At 42.0% G+C, this 24,882-nt stretch overlaps 1 protein-coding gene across 1 annotated transcript in view; it reads right to left on the bottom strand.

Moving 5' to 3' along the window:
• The window catches only part of KCNH1 (potassium voltage-gated channel subfamily H member 1), a 312,945-nt gene that overhangs the window by 246,659 nt on the left and 41,404 nt on the right, over positions 1–24,882 (bottom strand). Inside the window, exons 5-6 of the mRNA XM_078851976.1 lie at positions 22,545–22,663; positions 9,738–10,121 (exon numbers count right to left, since the gene is read on the bottom strand). Coding sequence (XP_078708102.1) covers positions 9,738–10,121; positions 22,545–22,663 — 503 coding nt within the window. The remainder of the gene's footprint in view (positions 1–9,737; positions 10,122–22,544; positions 22,664–24,882) is intronic.

Raw genomic sequence — 24,882 nt, 5'->3', positions numbered from 1 at the left:
TGGACACTCTGCTGCAGTTATCTTGCCAGCCAGGAGTCCAGAGAGCAGGTCCAAGGGACACAGGGTAGGATGTTCTTTGCTGCTGCTCTAATAAGGAACAGTGCGTACTCCCAGATAATGTGTGTTGCTGATTGCAGCGGAATAAGTCCTCTTGCCGTCCAACTGCATCTATAAGGAGATGTGGTGCACAGACTGGCGTATTCACCAGTATTCTCTCCTATCGCTTGGAGAAGAGATCCTTTTCTATTTATTGAGGTGGGGTGGGGGTGGGGGAGGAGAGGATTCCTCTATGTTCCTCTTCCCAGTTCAACAGAAGGCAAAATCAAGGCCAGTGACTGAATTGTGTAATAGCTTCTATGGCAAAGTTCTCTCTTCATCTGGCATTTGTTTACTTAATACTAGATTCATTGATTTCAGTGGGAACAGGAGCAGGCCCCAAATGAAAATAAAAACTAAAGCCTCAGATTTAACAAATTTGCTGCTTTTGCCCTTTCAGCACTGATACAGCAATTGCTCCTGCAGGAAGTCAGCTAGTGGCATTAAGACAATATACATATTTCCTTGAGAAGTTTATTTTGTCATTCAAATCAATGCAGTCATGAAGCAGAACATTTTCAGTTAATCAGAACCACAAGTAATGTCATCAGAGCAATAAGAATAAGGTCCATGGACCAAATTCTGCTCTCAGTTACTCTGGAGAGTAGTGGTATACAGTTATACAGTGGTATAACTCCGATTATTTCAGTGGAGCTTCTCCAGGTTGACAGTGGAGTATCAGAGCAGAGATTGGCTCTAAAAACTTAAGAGTTTTCCCCAATAATTGCTCTTTTACTGCAATCATTTGTTACATGCTGCCCCCTGCAAAAAACACCCAAATCTGGCCCGATAACTAAAATTATTGCAGGTAAATCAGAATAGCCAAAAAATAAACTTGCAACAAAAATAATCAAATTAGCTCAGTGAGAGGATCCTTGTCATGACGCTACATCCAGCCCGGCCTCATTCTTAAATTCAGATTCCGGCTACAACTCCAGCTGACAAGGTTCTTTCAAACTCTGCTAAACACAGTTTTCCAAACCTTAAAGCTGCAGTAACCACAACAGCAACCGCAATCTGTAAAGTTCCATATCTGTGTCAATGGTAGTTCTGAGGGCAAACTGATTGTTACATTAGATTCAGTGATTATGGGAGACGTACCTGAGAAGGGAAGGGATAAGTATATGCTAGTATTATGATTTATTCATGTTATACACTATTTGTGTTCGTCAGGAGTGCATGATTCCATTTACCAGGAGATTTTATGCTCAGAACTTTAAAAGTGGGTAAATCCTGTGATTTCCCTATTCACATAAGCCTTCTTTGCTAACATGTACATTAAAGCGATGAATTTACAGAATGGCTATGACATGCCTAATTCAAATTAGAGTTGGTCAATTATATAGCCATATTGCTGCACAGCTTACAGTTGATTAGTTGCTCTGGGTTGCCAATAGCTTGTAGAGATTAACTGAATGGCAATCAAACCATAGGATCTATTCTTGAAGCCCTTAGTCAGCCAGTGAGAATCTGCCTGCATCAGGTCTGAGTAAAAGTCTTAAGATTTGAGCTGATAACAGGTAAAAGTGAAAAGATGGTAAATATGAAGGAAAAGCTAAACAATTTTTGAAGAACGTTAACTTCCCTCTAATGTATCGGGATGGAAATTCCACTAGACTTCATTAGAATCATTCAGCTTGTCTTAGGTTACTTCTGATGGTCCCTCTTGGGTTATGCTGGAGGACCATGAGACCAGCAGACCTGTTGCTCAGCTGGAACGTGGGCTTGGAAGAGGTAAATCAGATGAAAGAATGCTTGGACCAAAATTCCAAGTATCTTAAAGCCAACAATAAATCAGACTGGTAGAAACCATAAATATTCTAGGGGAGTGGAAAAAAATGTCCCCACTTTTTGCATGTGAGGGGGCCTCAATAGAGATTGCCACAATCGCAAAGGTCTGACTGGACCCTGTCTCTTGTGCAGGTTTTGAATGTGCAATATTCAATAAAAAGTGGAATTCACCACTCTACAAACACTGCCATATACTTGGTATTCATGAAAGTGAACACTCTATAAAGGAAAAAAGAGTGGCATTACATTTGAAAGAGGGTGTCAAAATGATTGACTGATATGGGGATGGAGAGCTATGGAGTTTTGAGAGGCGGGGTAAGGAGGGAAAGGTTTAAGAGCACAGCAAAGTGGGAGAGCCTTACATCATACTGAATCAGACATTTCTCAAAAGTTCAGAGTTCTAAATGTTTCATTGTATCTCCAGCCATTTTTAAGTGCAGCCACTTTTAGTGCAGCCAGTATCCATTTCCCAATATACATGCCCAAGAACTGAACTGCAGTTTTCTTTATCCTGGACTATGCCATGTATAATCTGCCTCTTGTGTAAAAACACTCCACAGAAGTTGGGTTAGGAATTGGTTTCTTTTTGCTTAGTTTAGCCACACACTTAGGCCTGGTCTACGCTCACAGCGACACATAGGGTACATGTAGCTACATGCTATGTTGAAAAGCAATCTGCACCCATGTTGTCATACGTAGCTACATGTGGCAGCGAAAGGCTATGGCCGCAGGGAGCTGCTGGAGTCTTTCCCTGCTGCCTCCCACACTGCCAGAGCCTTTCGCTGCAGGCGAACAGAGAGCAGAGTCGGGTGTGTACCCTAAGGTTCTGGTGTGTCTGTACTTTACTCACCTAAGCAATGCTCACTATCTACACTGCTATTTATACCCAGGCTAGCTGGGCATGCAGTGTCTGGACTCTACATGCCGCTGTAAATGTAGACGTGGCCTTAGAGAAGATTCATTTAATTACCACAGTTAACAGACCCACATTCAAAGCACTTTGTTGTTTCCCAGTCAGAAAGGAATCAAACAGGAAAGATGAACAAAACTAGGTAGGAATCTGCTCACACACACCAGTAAATAACTTTAACACTACTTGAAATGTAGCTGCGATAGTCTTTGAAAAGCAACTGTAAGGTTTCAAAGTTAACAAGATTCCATAAAACTCAGCTGATTTAACGTCTTTTCTTTCCAAACTGACTCCTCTTTGGACCTGTAAGATGGCAACCTTCCTCACCAGCCTGGAGAATTATCAGCTGCATTCAAATCAGTCTTCAGCCCTTGCCTCCAGATTCCATTTGTTGTCCAAACCACCAAACAACTCACAAAAGGAAAACAAACATTTCCAGCTGGAGCTTTCTACCCACACATGGCACCCAGGCTTCCCACCAGGAGTCTCCTGAAATGGTCTCTAAGGAAGGGAGACTACCCCTTCCTGCAGCTTCTCTATCTCCTCCTTTCCTGCAGTTCTTTATAGGAACACCTGTCCCCACCACTTCTCAGCTGCATCTGATTGGTAAATAGAACTGGCTAGCCCCAGGACTCTTGTCCTTAAAGGGGCAGGCCACCCTGTTACCTGACTATACTTATCACCACCATCTATTCCTTTATCTTCTTCAAGGTCAGGGATTATGTTCTTCCACTTCGTCATTAAAACCCCTTCCTTTGGAAGATAGGTATCTTCTTTGCCTGAATGCTAGATTTTTCTCTAATTCATCTGGCTAGGCAAATGTGAGTTAATTTATATTTAATACATCTTTCCTCATGACTTTTCAGTATGCATATCTCTGTCACCTCAATTCATAAGAGTGATGGATAGTTCTCAATTTAGTCAATGTCAGCCAATAACTGATTATAGTGGCTCATGTTAGTGCAGCTAGAGTTTAAGGCTCTTCACCACTTCCACTATAAACTCCCTTATTTCAGAGATTTATATGGTGGTGACACGAGTGGATTCCATTCCTGCCAGGAGATTTCATGACAGGATCACATGTTACCAGGGTAACAAGTCATTGTTTCCAGTGTCTTATGAAGTTATGGGCTGAAAACTGCATAAGATACAAAGGTCCGTGTGAAATTGCTCATGCCACCACTGCAAAAACATGCTTCAGCTTGGCTTTGGCATTTAAGATCTTAGACTGCATTGGTCTTGACAAATTCCTAACAAGGAATCTGTCATAAATCTATTGAGGGATACAAGACTACTATGTCACTGACTTCTATTTTTGTTAATTCTGGCAACTGAAGCTTCAGCACAAAAAAAGTAACATTATACCCAAATCTATGTGGATTTTCCTTGAGTGGGGAAAAATTTATGGTCAGTCTGAATACTGGCATATGATATTTGGTGCACATTTTCAAGAGAGATCAGTACTATAGGAGATCAGTACTATAGTACTACAACCCCTCATCCTAGGCAAGCTAAACTGGAATCCACTGTACCATCTTAACCTCAGTATGTACGGTTATAAATCTAAGTCTGGCACCATGATGATTCATTAGTCAATGAAAGACTTCCATTATCTGAAGTTCCTTACCAGTTCAAGGAAGGGTTTTGGCTTTTAATTGTAGGAATAACTCGCCAGTGTGGAAAAGACTGGAAAAAAGTTCTCCAATGTTCCTTTTGTGTGGATAAGTTAGTTAATGACAACAAAGTGTTTTAGAGACAAGACATTGTAATAAATCTGTATGGAACTGGAATTTTCATTTTGTTGGACATTCTGTGATTTCAAAGTTTATTTTCATTCCTAATCAGAAAAAAAACAAAGAATTTTGAGATTGCCCACAAAGTGAAAAAAATTGGGGGGGGGGGGCAGAAATCAGCTCAGATCCATTGAAATATTTTGTTTTATGTTATAATTATAAAATAATATAAAAATTTAAACCAAAAAGCTGATGCCTGCTGCTCTGATAAGAACAGAACAAAACATTTTGACCTTACTGAAACACTTCCCTTCATTTTTTCCCCCAAAGCAAAAAGTTTCCAACCAGCTCTAGTTCTAAATATTCCTATGATGGTGGATCCATCAGTAGCTCTGCGATTGTGTGTTTTATTTTTAAGCTGGGGCAAAAGGGAGTGGGAGAGACATGGTATTAAAAATATTTTATCTAAAACAGTTGATTTGGCACACGCCAATATTTATTTACGTGATCTGGCCTACGTGATCTATGAGTTGTGGCCAAATCTGGCCCAAAAAGAGTTCTACAATATTATCCATAGTCAATCTTGCCATCACTAAAAAATAGGGCCACTTATGGTGAATATAGGTGTCAGCTCATGATACCACATGCTGTTCATAGATTTATATATTTCAAAGCCAGAAGATACCATTAGATCATCTGGTCAGACCTACATAACACAGGGCATAGAATTTCACCCAGTTACATCTGTACTGAAACCAATACCTCAAGAATTGTTCTATTATAATTTTTGTGGTATGGGGCCATTGGGATCTCAGAGCATAAAACTGCACAGATTCCAGTGCACCAAAAAAAAAATCCCAGTTTATTAATATCAAGAAAACCAAACAATGTAAGGACAAAATAAAAGCTCACTATCACACTTCTCTACCAACACATGATTTTGACAGTATGCAAGCATGAATTGTAGAAACCCAAACTCCTGCATACAAACAGACATGGACGCCAAATGCTTTTAATGCTCAAATGCAAACATGAGCACCTCCAGCCTTCCTCCACAAGAAGATTCAAGAGCTAAATGACTCCAAGTGTCATAGTTAACTGAAGAGAGCCAACAGGTCTGTGGAGCAGTAAGGTACAAAGTGTTTCACGCATCAGATTCAGATGAGGCACCTCATATAAATCAATCCTTTATGTACATCACATGAATTATGGCATTTTTAAGAAAAAATTGGCTTGTCAAACTAGTTCGTTACTGACATCCATCTTTCTTTACAAAGAATGATTAGATACAGATGAAATTACTCAGCTTTCACCTGCTCTGATGAAGCCAAATAAGGATTCTGTTCTCTCTTACTACAGTCAACACAGGGAAACACTGAAGGAGTAAAATATGATTTTATAGTCTTTACCTCATTTTATTAACATGTTTGAAGGGTCATTCCCTATGGCAGGGGCATGCTCTGTTCCTGCCTCTTTCCAGAGGAACAAACTATTGAGACCATCAGGTAAAGCAGCCAGTGATTTATTTACAAATTTGTTCTCACCACCTATACAGGTTGTGCAGTAGCTTGAACAGAATCCTGGGGCTCTACGGCCTTTGAGCCCAGCAGGATAGAGAGATCTCCTATATCCTTCACTCTACCGGTGACAGCTCTTTCTCTTTCCCCCTTTGCACCTCCTTCCTGTGTGTGTGTGTGTGTGTGTGTGTGTGTGTGTGTGTGTGTGTACACCTTCCAAGTTAATGAGGTAATTAGTTTTTAACTCTCTCCAGCCTATTTCAATCAATTTGGCCTCCTTCCCATATTCAAGCATGAAAGGAGCAGCTAATGGAAGTTGCAGTGATCAGAGTGCTGGATCAGCAGCTGTTGTCCAGCACTCGGTCACATTTCCCTTCTGGCAATATTACATTATGATTTTTTATTAAAGTGTTTACCGTAAGGCTAAAAAAGGCAACCTTTCCGATGTAAAAGTTGTTTCCTCAAAGCAATTGGAGCAGCCTAGTGACTCTAGCCTTTAGATTCCAGTGAAGATTCCTTGTATTACTTCAGTTTCACACCAGTGCGTATCAGAACCGAGAGAAGTCATCAAGCCTGAAGGAAGTGGAACTGATGTAACAACAAGCCATGTAGAAGAGCTGTAATAAGGCATGAGTTACAGCAACTTAGTCTCTCTCTCTAGACTCAGACTTCCTGAATTTGGCCCTTCAAAGAGATGGATTGTCTTTATCTCTCCTCTGAAGCAGTTCATAGTGAAATGGACAACAAATATTGGGCCAGATCCTCAGTTGGTGTAAATTGTCATAGCTCCATTGATCATAATGGAGCTCTGACAATTCACACCAGCTGAGGATTTGCCCTAGTCAATCTACATTGATTTACACCAACTAAGGATCTGGCCCCATTAGGGGAAGTAATGGTGAACAGCATTAGAATAACAGAAACAAGAACAGCATGTTTTCTTTGCTTGAATGGAATAACTAGAATGACCAGGAATAACACTATTGTACTTTTCTGATTAAGAAACTATTGAAGAACCATAGAATAATTACAGTATGAACCAGTTGTTCCCTTTGAATGACAGCTTTATCCTAAGAATCTGAAAAACCAAGTTCCAAGTATAACAATATTAATCACTTCAGAAAATCATTGCAGTAACTATGTACCTATCTCTGTTCACTTAAAGGCTTTTCATTTCAGTGTAATGGCCTCTAGCATGGACATTCACACCTGGGTGTGTTCTGTATGTCATCCTGACAGAATCAGACTCAGGTTATCAAGAGCCTGTCCAGCAGGATCAAGAATGATTTGCTACTGTTCTAGGAACGTAAAGAAAGTTGACTCTAGTTGTTTGATTTTGTTTTTTTAAACTCTACTGTAGACACCACACAAATATATAAACTCTACTGTAGATGCCAGCTGTTGATCACTTGATCAATCCTTCTATTGCTTTATGAGTACCATGATTATCTACAACAGCAAAATGTCAGTCTTTCACATAAATCTTCCCTTTGGCACAATTTGGGACAAACAAATATTTAAGGACAGGGCTTACAAAGTTTTGAGGGTGATTTCACTTGTGTTAATTCAGTCTGTGGCTCTATATAAAACAAAAATCTATCTTCAGGGAATTAAATCTCACATAACATTACATTTGCTTCACTGCACTTAATAGTTTGCCTAGCTATCCCCAGCCAAAGTGAAAAACAAATATTTTACATGGATCTAATGAGACGAACAATGCTTCGTTCTCACAGCTTTTTTTGTTTAATTATACAAGAAGTAAAATGTTTTTTTGGTATTATCCAGATATTTCATTGGACATTATTTTAAGGAATGTCCTGATTTCAGGACACAGATTGGTCACACTTTACATTAAGGTTATGTTTATAAATGGATTATAAAGGATGAATAAACGATTAATAGGTGTTAGAAGTATGTTACAGGCATGAGTAGTTTTGTAAAGGGACCTTTCAATGCAACAAAAATAAGTCTACTCACAGGACTACAGACTGACAATTTGCTGTTTTATTTAGCTGCATCACAACAGGAGGAGGGTGGGGGAAATCCCACTAAATAAGGGAAGGGGGGAGCATGACTCCAACACATAATATATTGAGTAATCCTGTTAACCTCATGATGACCACTTTACTACAAGTACTGTGTCTCACAGCTGGTTATAAGCACATCACTAGATGGTGTTATAGATGGTTATAAGTAAGGCTAAGATTTTGTCATGGTTATTTTTAGTAAAAGTCATGGACAGCTCACGGTCAATAAACAAAAATTCATGGAAGCCATGACCTGTCTGTGACTTGCTGATGTGGCTCCATGATTTCCCCCTACCACCGTGGTGGCTGGGAGCTGTGGGGGTCCCCCTCATCCATGGTGGCTGGGAGCTGCAGGGTGACTATATTTCCCAAAGAGAAAAATGGGACATCCCAGCCGTTCACCCGAGGCACCCCCCTGTCACCCACAAGGCTATTGCCTGTCGCTGGAACCCTGAGGAGAGCCCCCTCAGGAGTCTGTCACCTGTTGCTGGAACGTTGCAGGGGGGCTCCCTGTCGCTTGTTGCTGCTGTCATCTGTCATTGGGACCCTGCCAGGGCCCCACTGGTTGTCAGCTCCAGAGTCCTGCAGCCCCTGGGGCTGAAGCAGAGAATGTCAAGGAGGTCTCTGGAAGTCACAGATTCCGTGACTTCCATGACCTCCGTGACATAAACGTAGCCTTAGTTATAAGCAACCTGTTGGACTCATCTATACTAATTGATTAACCATTTATTAAGATATTCGTTATTTAACCACCCTTTATAAACTATTTGCACATGTGACTTTAATATAAAAGGCGATTAGTCTAGTCTCAATGCAGTCTAGTCTAAATGACTAAAAGTAAAACTGTTAAAGCTACAACCTATCCCCCTAGTTTAAGTCACTGGTGGGATTAGCCCAGGGGAATGTCTGTGCTCCCCAGCTGTCTTGTGGCTAGCCCTGAAGAAGGTGAGCAAGGAGGGAGGGAAGGTTCCATGATCCCTCTCTTCTGCCCCTTCTAGACTGTAAGTCATCAAAACGAGCTGGAAAATGGTAGTTTCAGATAAATGTTTGGTATGCCATGTCTTCCAAACTGTGGTGCATGGAGCAACCGTAGTCTGCAGGGAGCTTGCTAGCCATATCATGCTGGCTGTCCTCCTCCTTTCTGGCTACTACATCAAATTAAAGACAGCTGGATAAAACCAGTGAATACCCTCCTGATCTTACTTTCTCCTATAAAAATTACCACTAATTGCCAAAGAGATGTTATTCGATCACCCATGGGAGGAAATAGGGCCAGCAACCACGGCTGTTGCCCTGAGCACCAACTTCTAGGGGCACTACATTACTTGCCTTTTTTTTTTTTTAATTTTATTTTTGGGCATACACACTTGGCTGGTTCATTCACGACAGGGGACCAAAATGGTTTTCCACCCTGGGTGGCAACACATCTAGGCCCAGTCCTGGGACAGGAGGTGGTGTGTGCAAGACAATATCTACATTATGTTGCATAGCTATGAATAAGCAGCAGCAATTGCTGTGGACAGCTACTAAAGGGAGACATGCTCACACCATATGCCAGCATATTTACAAGTATTCATTCCTTATTTTTGGGGGGGAGGCAAACATTAAAAGAAAAAAAATAAAGCCCTGGAAATGAGCCTGGTATACTAACCTCATCAACATTCTCAAATGCATTGATGACGTCGTATGGCAAGCATGAAAGCAGATCAATCACAAACCAGGTCTTCAGGTAGTTCATGCGGATCAGCTTGGGGTCTGAGATCACCTCTCCGGCTGGCCCAACGAAGGTGGTATGGAAATTAAGCACAATGTCTACTAAAAAAATGACATCTACAATGCTATCTATCACCAGCCAGGCCACGTTGTTCTGTTTGGTTTTAAAGGAGACGTTGTAAGGGACCAAAATAGCAGTGTAGAAGGTTAAAATCAGGATGATCCAGTCCCAGGTGGTCTTGAAAACACAATAATGTAAAATGATATGTGGTGGAGTCTTTGGTGCCTCTTGTTTGTACTGTGGAAGGATTTCAGAGCCCAGCTGCAGTACCTGGAACGACAGATATTTCAGAAAAAGGGAAATATTTTTCATTTTTTTGATTATTGAGCTCAACAAAACGTTTCACAGAAATAGTGCCTATTACAAAATCCTGCGACTCCTTTAAACACTAAAGAGTTGCAAGTACAGTACAACAGAATCCTTTTAAATTAACCGGTTGCCTCTACATCCTTTCACTATTTGTTTTTATGGTGTTGTAGCTTCCTGTTTGCATTATGGTAGCAATTTGATGCCAACCCCAGATCGGGGTCCGTCACAGGGCATGTGTGTCCCATAGCACCCCCTGCTGGCCAAGCATGGCTCCTGCCAGTGCTCTGCCTCATTTTCTCATCCATAGGGTTTTGTCTCTCTGCCACAGAATAGACGTGGTTCAGTCTAGGTCACTTTCAAAGGTCAGTGCACACAACTCCAAACAATCCAAAAGTACTTTTGCCCCACTTTGGTTCCCCTTCTGAGCACTTTCTGGGCTCCCTTTAAGTCTCCCTGCTCTAGGATGGAGCATGCTTCCCTGTCCCTTCACAGTCTTGGCTCCTCTTGGAGCTACCTTTCTATCTTCCCTACTCAGACGTAGGATGCTCGCTGCTTCCCTGGAGTCCTTCCAGACCCTCCCACAAGAGCCCAACTTGTTTCCTGTGGTTCTTCCTTCAAACAGAGTTTTCTCAGCTCTCCCATGAGATCCAGATGTTTCAGGGTGTCACCTGACCCCAATTAGTCCAGTCCTCTTAGGCTGGGAGGCAGCTACCTATGGCACAGGTAGAGCTAATGGAACAGAGCTGGCTAGCCTAGGCTTCTTAGACCTTAAGGGTATGTCTGCACTGCCACTGGGAGTGAGCTTCCTGCCCAGGTAGATGGACTCGCACTAGTGGGGCTTGAGCTACCTCACTAAAAACAGCAGCGCGGGCATTGCAGGTATGGTGGAGACTCAGGCTAGCCACACGAGCATAGACCCAGGGGATTGGGTCGGCGTGAGAGCCTGAGCTCCAGCCTGAGCCGCAATGTCCATGCTGCTGTTTTTAGCGCACCAGCTCAAACCCCACTAGCGTGAATGTGTCTACCCTGGCTGGGGGGGGCTGGCTCCCAGCTGCAATATAGACTTACCCTAAGGGGCAGACCTTCCTGTTACAGGGCCCCATTGCATGAGGCACTGAAAACATACATAGCAAGGGACGGATTCTGTCCTGAAGAGTTTACAGTCTAAATAGACAGGATAGACGAAGGATGGGAAGGGAAGCAGAGGCAAGGAGTTACTTGCACAAGGTCACTGGCAAAACCAGGAATAATACCTAGCTCTCCTTATTCACAGCCCAGTGCCACAACCACTGGACCACACTGCCTCTGAACGCTGTTGATTTAATTCTCTGCTATACTGATGCTATGATGTGGCATGAATTAATTGGACTTTGTTGTGCTACTTTGTGGGGCATAAGAGTAAACTCACTTTGCTTTCAACACCACAAAATTGCACCATTAGCCCAGTAAATTATGCCAGCTTTTAACTTTCACTTTCCATTAAAATAATTCAGACATCAGGAGTACTGAATATCTGAAGACCTAGGATCTGATTCTGACCTCATATAGGCCCAAATTCAACAAAGCACTTAAGCAAAGGCTTAACTTTAAGCATGCGCTTAAAACTCATTGACCACACTCTTAGCTTGAAGTTAAGTCCTTTTTGGAATTGGGCCTTGGATTGGTTTTACCCAGTGTAACTTCACTGCCTTCATTAGGCCTGATTAATACACTGGAATAACTGAATAGAATCATGTCTGGAAGGTTTTGGACCTGATGTTCATCTCACGCTAGTGTAAATCAGGAGTGACTCCATGTAAGTCAATGGACGCACACAGGCATGAAACCGGAGTGAGATCAGAATCAGGCCCTTACACTTTTTCCTCAAATAAAAAATGTGAAGGCTTGCATTGGCTCAGTGATAGGAGAAAATTGAGAGGAAGATAAAGGCATTGCCAGAGGGAGATGAGTCAATGCCAAACAAGTGGCATCTGGGAAAGCTTTTTAGATCTTCCATTTTTTTCATGTTTACTATAGCATGGCCATTAATTTGCTTTGGAGAATGGGGAAAGGGAAAATAAATTGCTGCCACCTGTAGGACGAGATCAGACAATATGCCCTCACAGGAGTTATCCGCACATCAGCTTTTTAATATCATTTATATGCAGACTTTTATTTGCAGACTTTGCTGAACCTTTTAAAATGATCTTTTGTGAGCTGATGGCTATTTCCAACAGATTAAACTGAAAGGAAAAAAGGAGAATAATCGGCTCTTAGATTCTGTCTTTATAAGCATCCTAGGGCCTGATTCTTTGTTCTTCTGCACCTTTTATGGTCATTTACACCTGTGCAGAGTGAGTGCAAAACAGCACCACACTAGAATGATAGCATTTCACACTCATTTTGCACAGATGTAAATGACCGTGTGAGGTGCAAGGCTGTGGAAAATCAGGCCTGATGATTGTCAGAGTCCAACATTTTCTACAGGAGGGGGCAGCAAGAGCTGATCAGAGCCATAGATAGATTACTCCTGGGGGAATTATGCGCCACTGCACGTGTGCAGAATTCATTTCCCCGGTAGATTTCTTTGCTTACACACAGAAAAATGACAGGGAAACAAAGGGAAGCTGCAAGAGCAGTCACACATCACTCTCTAGCAGTGCAGGTACATTGCCGGAGTGGCCGGCGGAGAGGTAAATCACCGCAGGACTAGCCCCCACATCCAGACCCCCATGCCACTGACCCCCAACTATCTGTCCAAACCCCCACTCCACCAATCCCCACTCCCCAGCATCCAGACCCTCCCCCCCACACTGAGACCCCCATGCCCAGACCCTTCCGTTGAGCCCCAACCACTTTCACCTGGAAGCCCCTGCAGGGTCCTATTGTGCTGCACCTGAAACCCCCACACCCAATAATCCTCTGTGCATCCAGATCCCCCCACTTCTAAACCCCCCACTGAGCTGCCTGCACCCAGATTATCCCACACAGAATCCTCTCACACTGAGCCCCTCCACATTTGGATCCTGCCTGGTTGAGCCTGCCTGCCCCACACCTGGTACACCAGGCACAGAGGGGCAGGGCCCCAGGGTGTTTCTGGGGCAGGCCCTGGCCTTGTGCTGTGTCAGGATCAGATGCAGTATCACCACTGAGTCTGTGTCCGGGGGATGCGGAGCCAGGGAGGCTGCAGGGTGATCTCCCACCTTTGTACAGCCTGTGCTCCCCATTGCCATGCTGGACCCTCTGCATTTATTTATTGACAAATAAAACTTGCAGAATTTTAAAATATTATGTGCAGAGTTTTTAATTTTTTGGCGCAGAATGCCCCCCGGAGTAATAGATTTGCAGACTGCGTACACCCAAGATCAAACAGAGAATCATCAGCAATCCAGAACAATATGAAAAATGCAGGCAAACGTGACCTCCTATGCTGAACTTAGTTTCCAGAAACAGCCGCAAAACAGAGGGTCAACATGTGAGGCTGTAATTAGAATCCTAATAGAGCACTCCGGGCTAGGATTTGGTCCTGGCTATCACAAAGCATTCCTGGAGCCATATCCTGCCAGCCCTGGACCTTATTCATCCAGTGCTCCATGCGACAGGAAATCTGCCCTTGGGTGGTTAGAGAAGCTTGAGGTGATGCAAGGTGGCAATAACCCCCTCTCTATCAAGAGGCTGCAGCCAACCACTGCCATCCCCCCAAAAGTATGTGGTACTGGCTGGGGCAGCGGCTTGGGCAAGTGCCCATGGATGAACTGATTCAAAACATCCCTTTGAACCACTGTGGGTGAATCCAACTATTGGCTTCAGTGGGAGTCTGCATAAGAAGTAATGGTAATATATAGTCCCAAGTCTGAAATGCAGTCTGAGGGGCAAGCGGACTCATCCAGACTACTCATCCATTGCAATAATTGGTCAGCATGCACTTCCCATCTCTGACAATAGCAGGTATAACCCAGAGTAACATTCTGCAGGTCAGTTAAGTAGATTTTAGTTATAATACTTAATGGTCCCAGCCACTGCTAGAACATTTTTACCACCTCTTAAATGCAGGGCAAAACCGCAGTTGCCTCTTGTAACATGCTGCTGAGGATACCCAGAGCTGTGAGCCACTGTGTGACCTCTCTGCCTACAAAAGGGAGAGTTTTGCTGGTGATTAGATTGTGTCTCACTTTCCTGCCACACCGGTTTGTCTTCCTCACCAGCAAACTCCTCAATAATCTCCCAGCCTAGCAGGTAACTATCAGTGAACTCTAGCCTCTAAGCTCCTCAGAGATGCTTCTCTGCAATGTACAGCCCCTACCACTGTGCTTTCACAAAATATATCAAGTTTGTGCTCTGCTGACTTGTCAATACATCACAGCTTATTCATTTAACTGGGGGGTAAAACACACCCTTCCCTTCAAACACAGCACCGAATTGGTTTATAGTAAAAATATAGGTTTCAGAGTAGCAGCTGTGTTAGTCTGTATTCGCAAAAAGAAAAGAAGTACTTGTGGCACCTTAGAGACCAACAAATTTATTTGAGCATAAGCTTTCGTGAGCTATAGCTTATGCTCAAATAAATTGTTAGTCTCTAACGTGCCACAAGTACTCCTTTTCTTTTTAGTAAAAATATAATAAGTTTGTTAACAAAAGACCATGGATTAAGTGATACCAAATAAAAGAGATAAAACCAGAAATGGTTACAAGCAAATAAAAGTGAAAACACACATCTAAAAGTCTAAAATTTAAACTCAACAAGCTACAGCCTTGGTTCAAGGTCTATTTCTTACCAATCTTTTTATTTCCAGCCATGGCTGACCCTCTCTCAGTCAGGACTTTCCACAGAAGAACAAGGTGCTGGGTTTCCTTTGTCTTTCTAGGTGAAAGATCTTTGCTTAAGCAGGTTTCTCACCTATGTTTAGTTTCCTGAGACTTCAACCCTCTTGGCTGAAGGGCCCATATTTCTCATCTTGCAACAGGTCTGGCCCCTTGTGTCTGTCCAGCAATGGATACCAAGATGGTGTCTTCTCTCTCCTTCGATCTTCCTAAACTCACACTTTTGTCCCCAGACTCAGGATGATCTCATGCTGTTCTTCCCTTCCTGTGGGCTTCCCATCCCCCTGATGATTCATATGTAAATTGGGCTTCCATTGTTTTAATTCTACTAATCTTAATTTATATATAAGACAGGTAGGTAGCTGTCTTCCTTCCTGTCTGGGAGAAAAACTGATTCTCTCCTTTTGGTCACAGACTTTAAAGCATAGTATTAGTGAGTAACCGTAATTCCTCATCTAGTGTTAATACATATATTTCACAATGATATTAATCACCATTGTCACCAGTTCACATATGATCATTTGTATTTAAAATGGGCCATGGAAGTTGTGACAGTAGTGAGTTGGGGTCCACTGGCCTGGTTAGACCAGCTGAAATTCACTGGTACATGTCAGGTAGTTCCTGGCCATCTGGCACTGAGGTGCTCTTGGGGGTCATACTACTTATGCCATCAAAAGGTCCTTGGAGACTAGGGTTGTCATTTTTGGCATACATCTACGTTAATCTCTATCAACATTGTTACTTTAATATAGCCACAGGCAGACATTCTGACAACCATCCTGACAACCACCTTTTAAATCTGGAAATATACACATGAATCTTGACAGTGAAAAACCCTGAAAACTAAAAATAACCTGTCCTTAGTATGAGTAAACTATATTTTAGAATTTAGGTTCTACAGGTGAAATTTTCAAATCCACTCAGAATGGCCTAATCCTGAGACCCTGAAACTCAATGGTAAAACCGCCAACTCTTAATTAACACTAAGAAAATCTTGCTTTATGTAAATTAGAAAAACACTGTCTGGAAGCTTACTCATGTATTCACATAGGTATATGTATGATAGAAACAAAGAAAGGTAAGATCTATCTGTATCTGGCCTAGAAACTAAGGGCCAAATTCTGGTCCCAGTTACTCTGATGTATATCAGAAGTAACTTCAGTAAAGTCAGTGAAGTTACACTGATGCACAACTGAATTAAGTGTAAGGAGAATCAGACCTTGAGGCTCAAGTCATTATGAAGATATACAACTTGACTGCTTTAGTTTCTTAAATGTTATCAACAATCAACAGAATTACTCTACCTTTATATATGAGAGGCCCAATGACTGCAGCATAGAAAATAAGAGGATTTAAGTCTGTCTTCCTTTTTGTTTTGTAGATCATGCTATTCTGCACTGAACTGAAAGGCTCACGGCTTAGTAATAGATATTTCACCTCTAGGTCTCCAGTTCAAATCTAGTCCAGGTTGAAAAGGACCAAATATAGCTAACAACTGATAGCTACTTGACCTGTTTAAATTAGTAGTTAGTCTCAGCTTTAGCTGAGCTCCTCACAGAGATATGTGCATGTTGCAAACACCATCAGCACATCTGGGGTCTTGTTGCCATTCTCAGAAGGAAATCCAAAGCCACAGAGACTGAACTATCATCTCACCCATGGAGAGGGAGGCAGAGGAGTAGGTCAGCTTGTACTGTGCTCTACCTGTTCTGTAGATAACCAACTTGACTTCTGTCTCTGGAGCTGCCAACCTGGGAACTTTCACAGGCACCAAACTCTTTTTTTAAAAATTGGAGGAGGAATAAACCCTCTAATGAACCTGACTGTTCTAAATGAGTCATCACAGGGTTGCTTTTGTCATTAAGCACTAGCAGCGTGCCCAGCACTGCAGAAAAAACACAGAGAAAGACCCAAGAAGATTACGACCGAAGGGCTAGGTTTTGCCTGGCAGCTGTGTAGGTGTATGGAAAACTGGGACGAGCTGTTTCCCCGCCTTGAGCCCCTGACATGAGGGGTGACACACAGCCCAGCTGCTCCTTCATAATGCCTCCAAGAATGTAAATCACCCCCAAAGGGGCATAAAAGAGCAGGGCCTTGTTCCCACATCCTCTGCACCAGCCAGCAAAGCTAGCCAAGCACCGAGAGAGGCACAGCCTACACCAGCTTAAAGGGTGGTGTACCGGAATGCTCTCCCCGCGCATCTGTGAGCTCTGGAAAGGGTTGTGCCACCCTGAAGCACAATCCTCTTTGGAGCACCCACCTGGGAGATGTGCCCCAAGACCTGTGGCAGTTACCAGCCTATGTGTACCAATTCCATTCCAGCTAGTAGCCATGCATTTCTGCTCCTGGGCAGGGGGCGGGGGGAGAAGAAGATGACCAGAAAAGGAACTATGGAGAAAATGTAAGCAACTGATGTTGGTTGTAATTCAAAACATGTAATAAGTAAATACCTCATTACTATCAGAACTAGACGCCTAAATAAGTGAAACCAACCTATTTTAGGAGGTTTTTTTTTTTTTCCATTTTGTGTTTATAGCGCAATAAAAGAATTATTTATTTCAGAAAGTTATTAATAGTAGTATTGCCCCAATTATTTATGATTCATCTGCTACTACTATAGTACTATCTGTGTTTATTATTTTTGGTAACAATGCCTGATGTTTTAATAGCTCTTTAAAGCCATAGATTATTATTTAGAGTGGAGAAGTGACAATTTTCATCAAAGTTTTGCCAGGCTGTATTAATATTTTTAACATATCACAAAATACAAATATTTATACCACAGACTTGTTACAGAAATGGGGATTGGGTCAACAGTCAGTACTCAAAGTTAATCAACAAGCTGCCACTGTAATTTGTTTTAAGGTCTTTTATGATTGAAAAAAAAAAATCAATCATTTGCAGCCACATCTCCCTTTTGCATTCATTCGCACTCTCACACACAAACACAACCCTGGTGGGCAAAGAGTCCATGTTCTAAGTTTCAATTTGAAGTAGATATTGAGTTATAAGGCCCTGAAAAGGAAGGTTGACAATGGAAATGCTGGTATACCCTTTATTAAGCAGTGCTGCCAAGAGCCACTATAAATTTAACTACTTTTATAGCTTATACCTATTGCGTTTTTAATTGTGACATAATCTTGTGAACACAGAACTTCATGGCAAATGTACAGAATAAATCAGCCAATAGCATCAGTACAGAGAACACGTACAGTGCCCAATGGCCAGGGACAAAGGCTCGTAAGTCAGCTGCGGGGTGGTCAAATTGTAAAATATAAAATTAGTTTATATTCCATTGCAACTTCATTACGTCTCTTTCAAAATCATAGCACGTCTTAGCATTTAGTATACAATACATTTCAGAGTTTTCCATATTAAAAATGTATGCTTGCCATGGCCAGAGAAATCTAAACTTGTTACTATCTGGCAGCTGTTCAGTGGCCCACGCGAAATGAATCGGTGGTCTCCACTTAGCGCATGGTGAATGAGTGTCCACGTCATACCACCAGTGTCACAGCACAAACTGGCACTCTCAGCAGAGAGGCCAAGAACAGAATGGGCATGAAGACAAAATTATCCTCTCAGGGTCATACTGATAGAGGGTAGAAGCTTACACTGACATTTCCCACACTTTACCTGCTCAGTGGATAAACAAAGGCCTTTTGCAATCAAGCACCTTTCTTGAACTCAGTTAATTTACAAGATATTACTCCAATAAATACAGAGACTTCGAGAGCAAATACCACTGACAGTCAGTAGAGAAAAAAAGATGAATTTTTAACTTGAATTTAATACTCTAAACCGGCTGAAGTTTATTCAGAGCGGTAGAAAAGCGCTCACATAAGGCTTGCAAATACATTGTCTCATGTCCAGAATAGTCCAGACACTTTTATAGAACAAGAAGGCTACCAAGCTAGACCCAACCAACCACTCTAAGTAAAGATAAATGGTCCTGCTTCTGATTACACATACCCAGCTTTTACTCTGGTCTAATGCCTTTGGCTTCAGTACAGTTACTCCCAATATACAATGATGTAAATGAGATCAGAATCAGACCCAATGACCACTTTAAAACAATGAGTGCAATATTCAAGTGGCAATTAAAGGAACTCATTCCACACATGTAAAATAAGTTCCTGCCCTTTATTAGTAGAAACGAACCTGCCATCTGCACCAGTGCAAAGTCTTATTGAACACATTATCCACTCATTGAGTTCATTGGAGCAACTGTGAATTGACATCATGAGGCAGTGATCCCTAGTGGACAGAACACTCAGCTAGGACGCAGGACATCTAGGTTCTGTTCCTGGCACTGCCATTGGCCTGCTGGGTGATATTGAGCAGGCTTTTAACCTCTGTACCTCAGTTTCCCTACCTGTAAAATGGGGATGATGCTTATCTCCTTTGTAAACTGCTTTTAGCTGTACCAGTGAAAAGTGCTATATAACAGCTAGATATTATTATTATTAAATGAAATCAGAAACTGGTCTTGTGTTTCTAAGTTCTAGCATGCACTGGAAAAAGGAAAACATTTGAAATGAAGGAAAGAATGATTGATGATAGGTCTTGAAGTTCTTTAGAGGTGTGTGAAGAAGGCAGAGGTGGGGAGGAGAGTTGCCCAAAATTCTGCCGTATCTAAGCTACCACAAGGCGAAGGCTTTCCCAGCAGTGCCAGCCATATAGGACGACTACTGAAATCAGGTTTTCATTCTTGATTAACTGAGTGCAGAGAAGACTCAAAGACGGAATACACAAGCTCCGTAGTCTGCATTGCCACAGCCACATACATGTGCCTTTTCAGGCTCATGTTAAGTTACGGTGCAGATATTGGCCAGGAGCTCACCTGTTTTTCATAGAGATCATGATACATATTGGAGTAGGTTCTCAGAGGTGCTGAGTACCCACACCTCCCACAGAGACCATTAAGCAATGACAGATTTAGCTACTCTAAAGTCTTATCTACACCAAGACATTTTGTACCTGTTGTCAGCAATTGTGGCAATTTCCTTGGTACAGACAACCAGCCCATATGGCTGGTTGAAGTGCTTGGGTATACTGGGCTAACCCATTTTCAAGACCACATCAGGAAGACCTTCTCTAAACTGTTGTCATCACCAGTGCAGCTTCACCTGTTGCTGACAATGGATGCTGAATGTTCTCGTGTAGGCAAAGCCCATGAACCCACTGCATGATGTTTGCGACTGTCTCTCCCTCTAGTGGCTGGAGCCCTACCAAGGGGGTACAAACCCTTATGCTGGTAATACTTCCTCCTTGAGTTCAGATGGAAAAGGTGGTTGTAAGTTCTATACCCACCCATCTGCACTGACCACAGCCCACCCAACGCTTGACCTTTTCATGATGCCGTTTGATCCTCTTTCAAATCCTTGCCTGACACTCTGCCTCCTTAATTATTTATAGGATCAACTAAATAGTGTCCTTTGCTTCCCTAAACTGTTTTCAGCATTGCTATGTGCAGTTATGCAGCTGGTTCTGTCCACTCTATCATGTATAGTTTATAATCAGTCTAAAAGATTTCAGGATCCTATTGGCCAAAAAGCAACTTGTAAATGACTTCAGTGGGAGTTGGGTCAGACTCTTACATGGGTACAATTCCAAATTATATGAAGGAGAGTTGCATCCTTGAGGGCAGAATTGGGCTGCAGGAGTTGGATATATTTTTAAGACTGAGAGCACAATATTGGAAGTGTGCACTACTGTAGACATCAATGATGAATGGCAGCAGAGTTGGGTTTTTCCCCCACATAATAAAGCTGTGCACTCAACATGGGCCCCAGCTGCTGAAAGACACTTAAGATTTCTCCCTCCTTTTTTGTCATAATGATATTGTGGAGTTAACAGGAGTAAGGAAATTATTGTGCAGAATTTCAACCATTTTACTTACAGAATTGTCTTTCTAAATGAAATGAATTCCAGTAGTAGACGACACAAATATATTTGGGCAATCTCAGGCTCTGCAAGTGAGTGAAAGGGCCACAGAACCAATTACAGACTAAGTGACCTTCTGAAGCTCCCACACAGCAAAAGCAGCGTGGTCTAATTGGTAAGGCACTGGCGTTGGAGTCAGGCGTGCTGGGTTTTCATCTCAGTTCTACATCTGACAAGCTAGGTAATTTTGAGCAAAATCACTTCACTTCTCGGTGATTCAGTTCCACATCCTGTAAAATGGGGATAAAGATCTATACCTTCCCTTATAATTGGCTCTGAGATCTACAGATAACAATCACTATATGAGAGCTAACAAGCATAGTTTATGTCAGATAAATATTAAAAACACCTGCCAGCCTCCTGAACTCTTTTACTGTAAGAGATTCCGATGAATGAGTGAGGTTCATGTGTGGAACCTGATGGAAAATGACAATCCCTTTTCAAGTGTATTCCTAAATTACCCCAGAATTTATATGCCGAATTTTGGCCCAGAAAATTTTTTTACAACCGATTCATAAACCCCTCAAAATAAGGGGCCTTTAATGAAACACCAACAGAGTTAGCAGTCACAGTGACTTTTACTATCATTACTTTGCAATCACATTGCATTTGGACTTCTCTAGCTTCCTAAAAGAAAAATATTATTAGGTCCCAATGTTGCAAGAAACTACGTCCCTTCTGGGAGTCACTGGCCATCTCATTAAGGGTGCTTAGCACCTTGCAGACTGTCTCTCAATGTGGTTCTGCTCCTGGGAAAGCTTCCATAAAGTGAGTGGATGGCTACAATATTGATCAACAGCAACAAGAGAAGACATCTGACTTCTGAAGACCACAAATCCTCAGATCCAGCTTCCTCCTAGATGTTCTCCCAGCCCTTTCTACACTGACGGTCCTCAGCCAATAGGTATTTCCTAGGCTTCTCTGCTGTACTACCCATAGCTTTTCCCACCCCAGTTATGCTCACATGAGCACTCGTAGATCCTAGTGAACTTTGAGATCCTTGGAAAAAAGGCAACATATAAGTGAAAAATACTGGTTAGTATTAATATTGTTATATGACCTCTCTGATGACCATATGAGTGTAGATCCTAATATTATGCTTAGTTTAAGTGACATTTTATGGACAGCACTTATTGATTCATTTTCCAGGGGGACTTACTGCATAGCACGTTTGTTCCTGGATTCCCTCCCTTCCAAGCCTGAACTTAATGGCAAAAGAGCACAAAGGTGCATAGCTAGTATAGAGAGAACATTGTCAGCTACATGAGGACATGGAAATATTATGTAATCACCTTTCCCCACGGTTAGCCCTCTGAGTACCTTTTCCACTGGATTCCTACTTTCCTTCTAGTCTTCATCATATGCAAAAGATATGTAAACTAGGTCTAGTGTAATTTCTCCATGGATAAGGTCTTGGTAATTTGGGATGAAATGAGACCTACTTACATCTACCCCAGTAAAGATGGAAGTACTTCACTTACAGTGGCATTTAGGTGTGTCATTCATCTGTAAACTGCACTAGAAGACAGTGATTTTAGGGTAATGAATCTTGTCTTCTGACTACACGTTGAAATTCCATATACAGACATACGGATTCAGCAATCACAATCTAGTCACATGCTCCATACTCTCTCTCACCTCAGCAAGTCGAGAATGCTTGTGAACGTTCTCTCCTTTCTGCACGCTTGGAGCAAGCTGCTGCAAGACGCCCCGGCTGCTTGTGAGGGCTCGTGTCAAGCGAGCAAACTTCCCCCAGCCTTGAGAAAACAGAACAAAGATTACACAATAGCTACAAGAAACAATATGGAATTGTATTTCAGGAAGACTCTCCTAACTCCAGGGATCAAATTCAGCAGTGATAAAGGTGGTATAATTTAACCACATGCCAGGTGGAAGGGAATCAGTAAACAGATGTCAGAGTAGTATAGTGGCCAAAAAGTGTGGCACTTCAATGGCTGTGCAAGAGGACAGTTACATGGATTGGGTATTTCCTGGGGACAAAATTCTGCCCTGGAATGATCACCTATTGAAGTAAGTGATCTGATTCAGATCTCACAACAATGCAGGAGATGTTCCTGACCTATCCAGGTGAGAGACCAGAATCGGGAACAATGAGAGTTATAACAAGAAGTGAATATGGCCCCAGATGTGTAGGGGATGGTGTGGAGGTAATCAAAGAAATAGACGATACTATATGATCTAACAAAAAAAGTGCAGATTAAACCAGCAACATGATTTTATACCCTCTGCAGATGAAAGGAAGGACAAAGCAAATACATTTTTCAAATTTTATAAAAACATTCAGCTGCCGGGGAGGAGAATTTATATGCTGAGTTTTAGCCCAGAACAATTTTCTACAACCAATTCATAAACCCCTCAGAATAAGGGGACTTCAACAAAACACCGACAGAGTTAGCAGAAACAGTGACTTTTATGATCATTATTTGCAATCACAGAAACTCAGCCAGAACATGCATTTGGACTTCTCTAGCTTCCTAAAAGAAAAATATTATTAGGTCCCAATTCTGCAAGATACTTAGTGCCTTCTGGGAGTCACTGGCCATCTCATTAAGGGTGCTTAGCACCTTGCAGACTATCTCTCTTAATGTGGTTCTGCTCCTGGGAAAGCTTCCATAACCTTCTGCCTCCATTAAGAAAATAAATAATACTATTTTTAAAGAGCAGCCTGGCTAGCTAATGTGCAAGTCTCCTATTAAAGTCATTCGGATTTGAGTGGTTAGAGTGCTGCCCAGTACTTTGAATGTTTCCTGTCAATGCCCTGTTGTGAAAGTGTTTGCTGGAATGTGTGTTTACTAAATAAAAGGGTGACACAATAAAGAAGCAAATTACATGGATTTGCTGTTCAGCAGAATCTTCCTAGCCTGGGGCTGAAAAGGTGACTTGACATATGTTTCTTAAGGAAAGTGCAAAGAGGCAACCCTAAAAAAAGGGGTGGAATCAGACAAAGAAACAGTTGTCGAGACAAAGAATGTCTCTTACAAAGCCAACACTAAAGCCTCCCTTCCTTTTAAGAAGGTCTGATTGATAGAGCTGGCTGGAACCAACTGCCTATTTCCTGGAGAGTTTAGCAGTAATTAGACTTTTCATTTCCATCCATTGGGCCGAATCTCACCTGAGTAAGGAGCATAGTGTTTGCCCCAGAAAGAAGGAGATCTCTTCAGAGAAACAGATTACCTTTCCAAATACAGAAGCAGATCCTCAGCTGAGGTCAATCAGCACAGCTCTATTGACTCCAGTGCAACTATATCAATTTACATCAGTTGGCCCCAAATCTGTTTATGTTTCACAATAGTCAGACTGATACATTTTCCTGTCAGCTTTTTAACATAGTACATTTCTAAGGAAATATTCTTCCCTTGCTGTCCATGAGTAAGTCTCATTAACATTAATGGGCCCAGTCCTGAAGCCCTTACTCATTTCTTATTCAGGCAAAACTTTAAGTAGGCCAGTAGGTGTTATGAGAACATGGCGGAAATTGCTCCTAAGGGCCAGGTCCACAGCTGGTGTCAATGAGCATAGATCTTCTGAAGCGAATAGAGATGGTGTAAGTTGTTATGTCTCCATTAGCTTTAGAAAATCTATGGTCATGGATACCAACTCAGAGTCTGGCCCTAAGATCTTCCTTTGACATAACTTGGATACCAGCATGACTCCACTGGAGTTACTCCTGATTTACAGTGGTGTAAGTCAGTGAAGAATCAAGATCATCGGATTTAGAGTGGTGTGCATCCAGAGAAACTAGGGGATAATTTGTTCAAGTGGCAGTAAATAGAATCACATGGGTTTACAGTCTCAGACTTATAGTATGTGATATGAATAAAGCATGTACACCATATGAATATTATTAGCAAGTAATGTTGTCCGTGGTGCTGAAATGAAGTGTACTTTGCTGTGTATAAGTTTCAGAGCAGCAGCCGTGTTAGTCTGTATCCGCAAAAAGAAAAGGAGTACTTGT

Source organism: Lepidochelys kempii, chromosome 3, assembly GCF_965140285.1.
Source record: "Lepidochelys kempii isolate rLepKem1 chromosome 3, rLepKem1.hap1, whole genome shotgun sequence".
Classification (NCBI taxonomy): domain Eukaryota; kingdom Metazoa; phylum Chordata; order Testudines; family Cheloniidae; genus Lepidochelys; species Lepidochelys kempii.
This window is presented reverse-complemented; position numbering and strand designations above follow the sequence as displayed.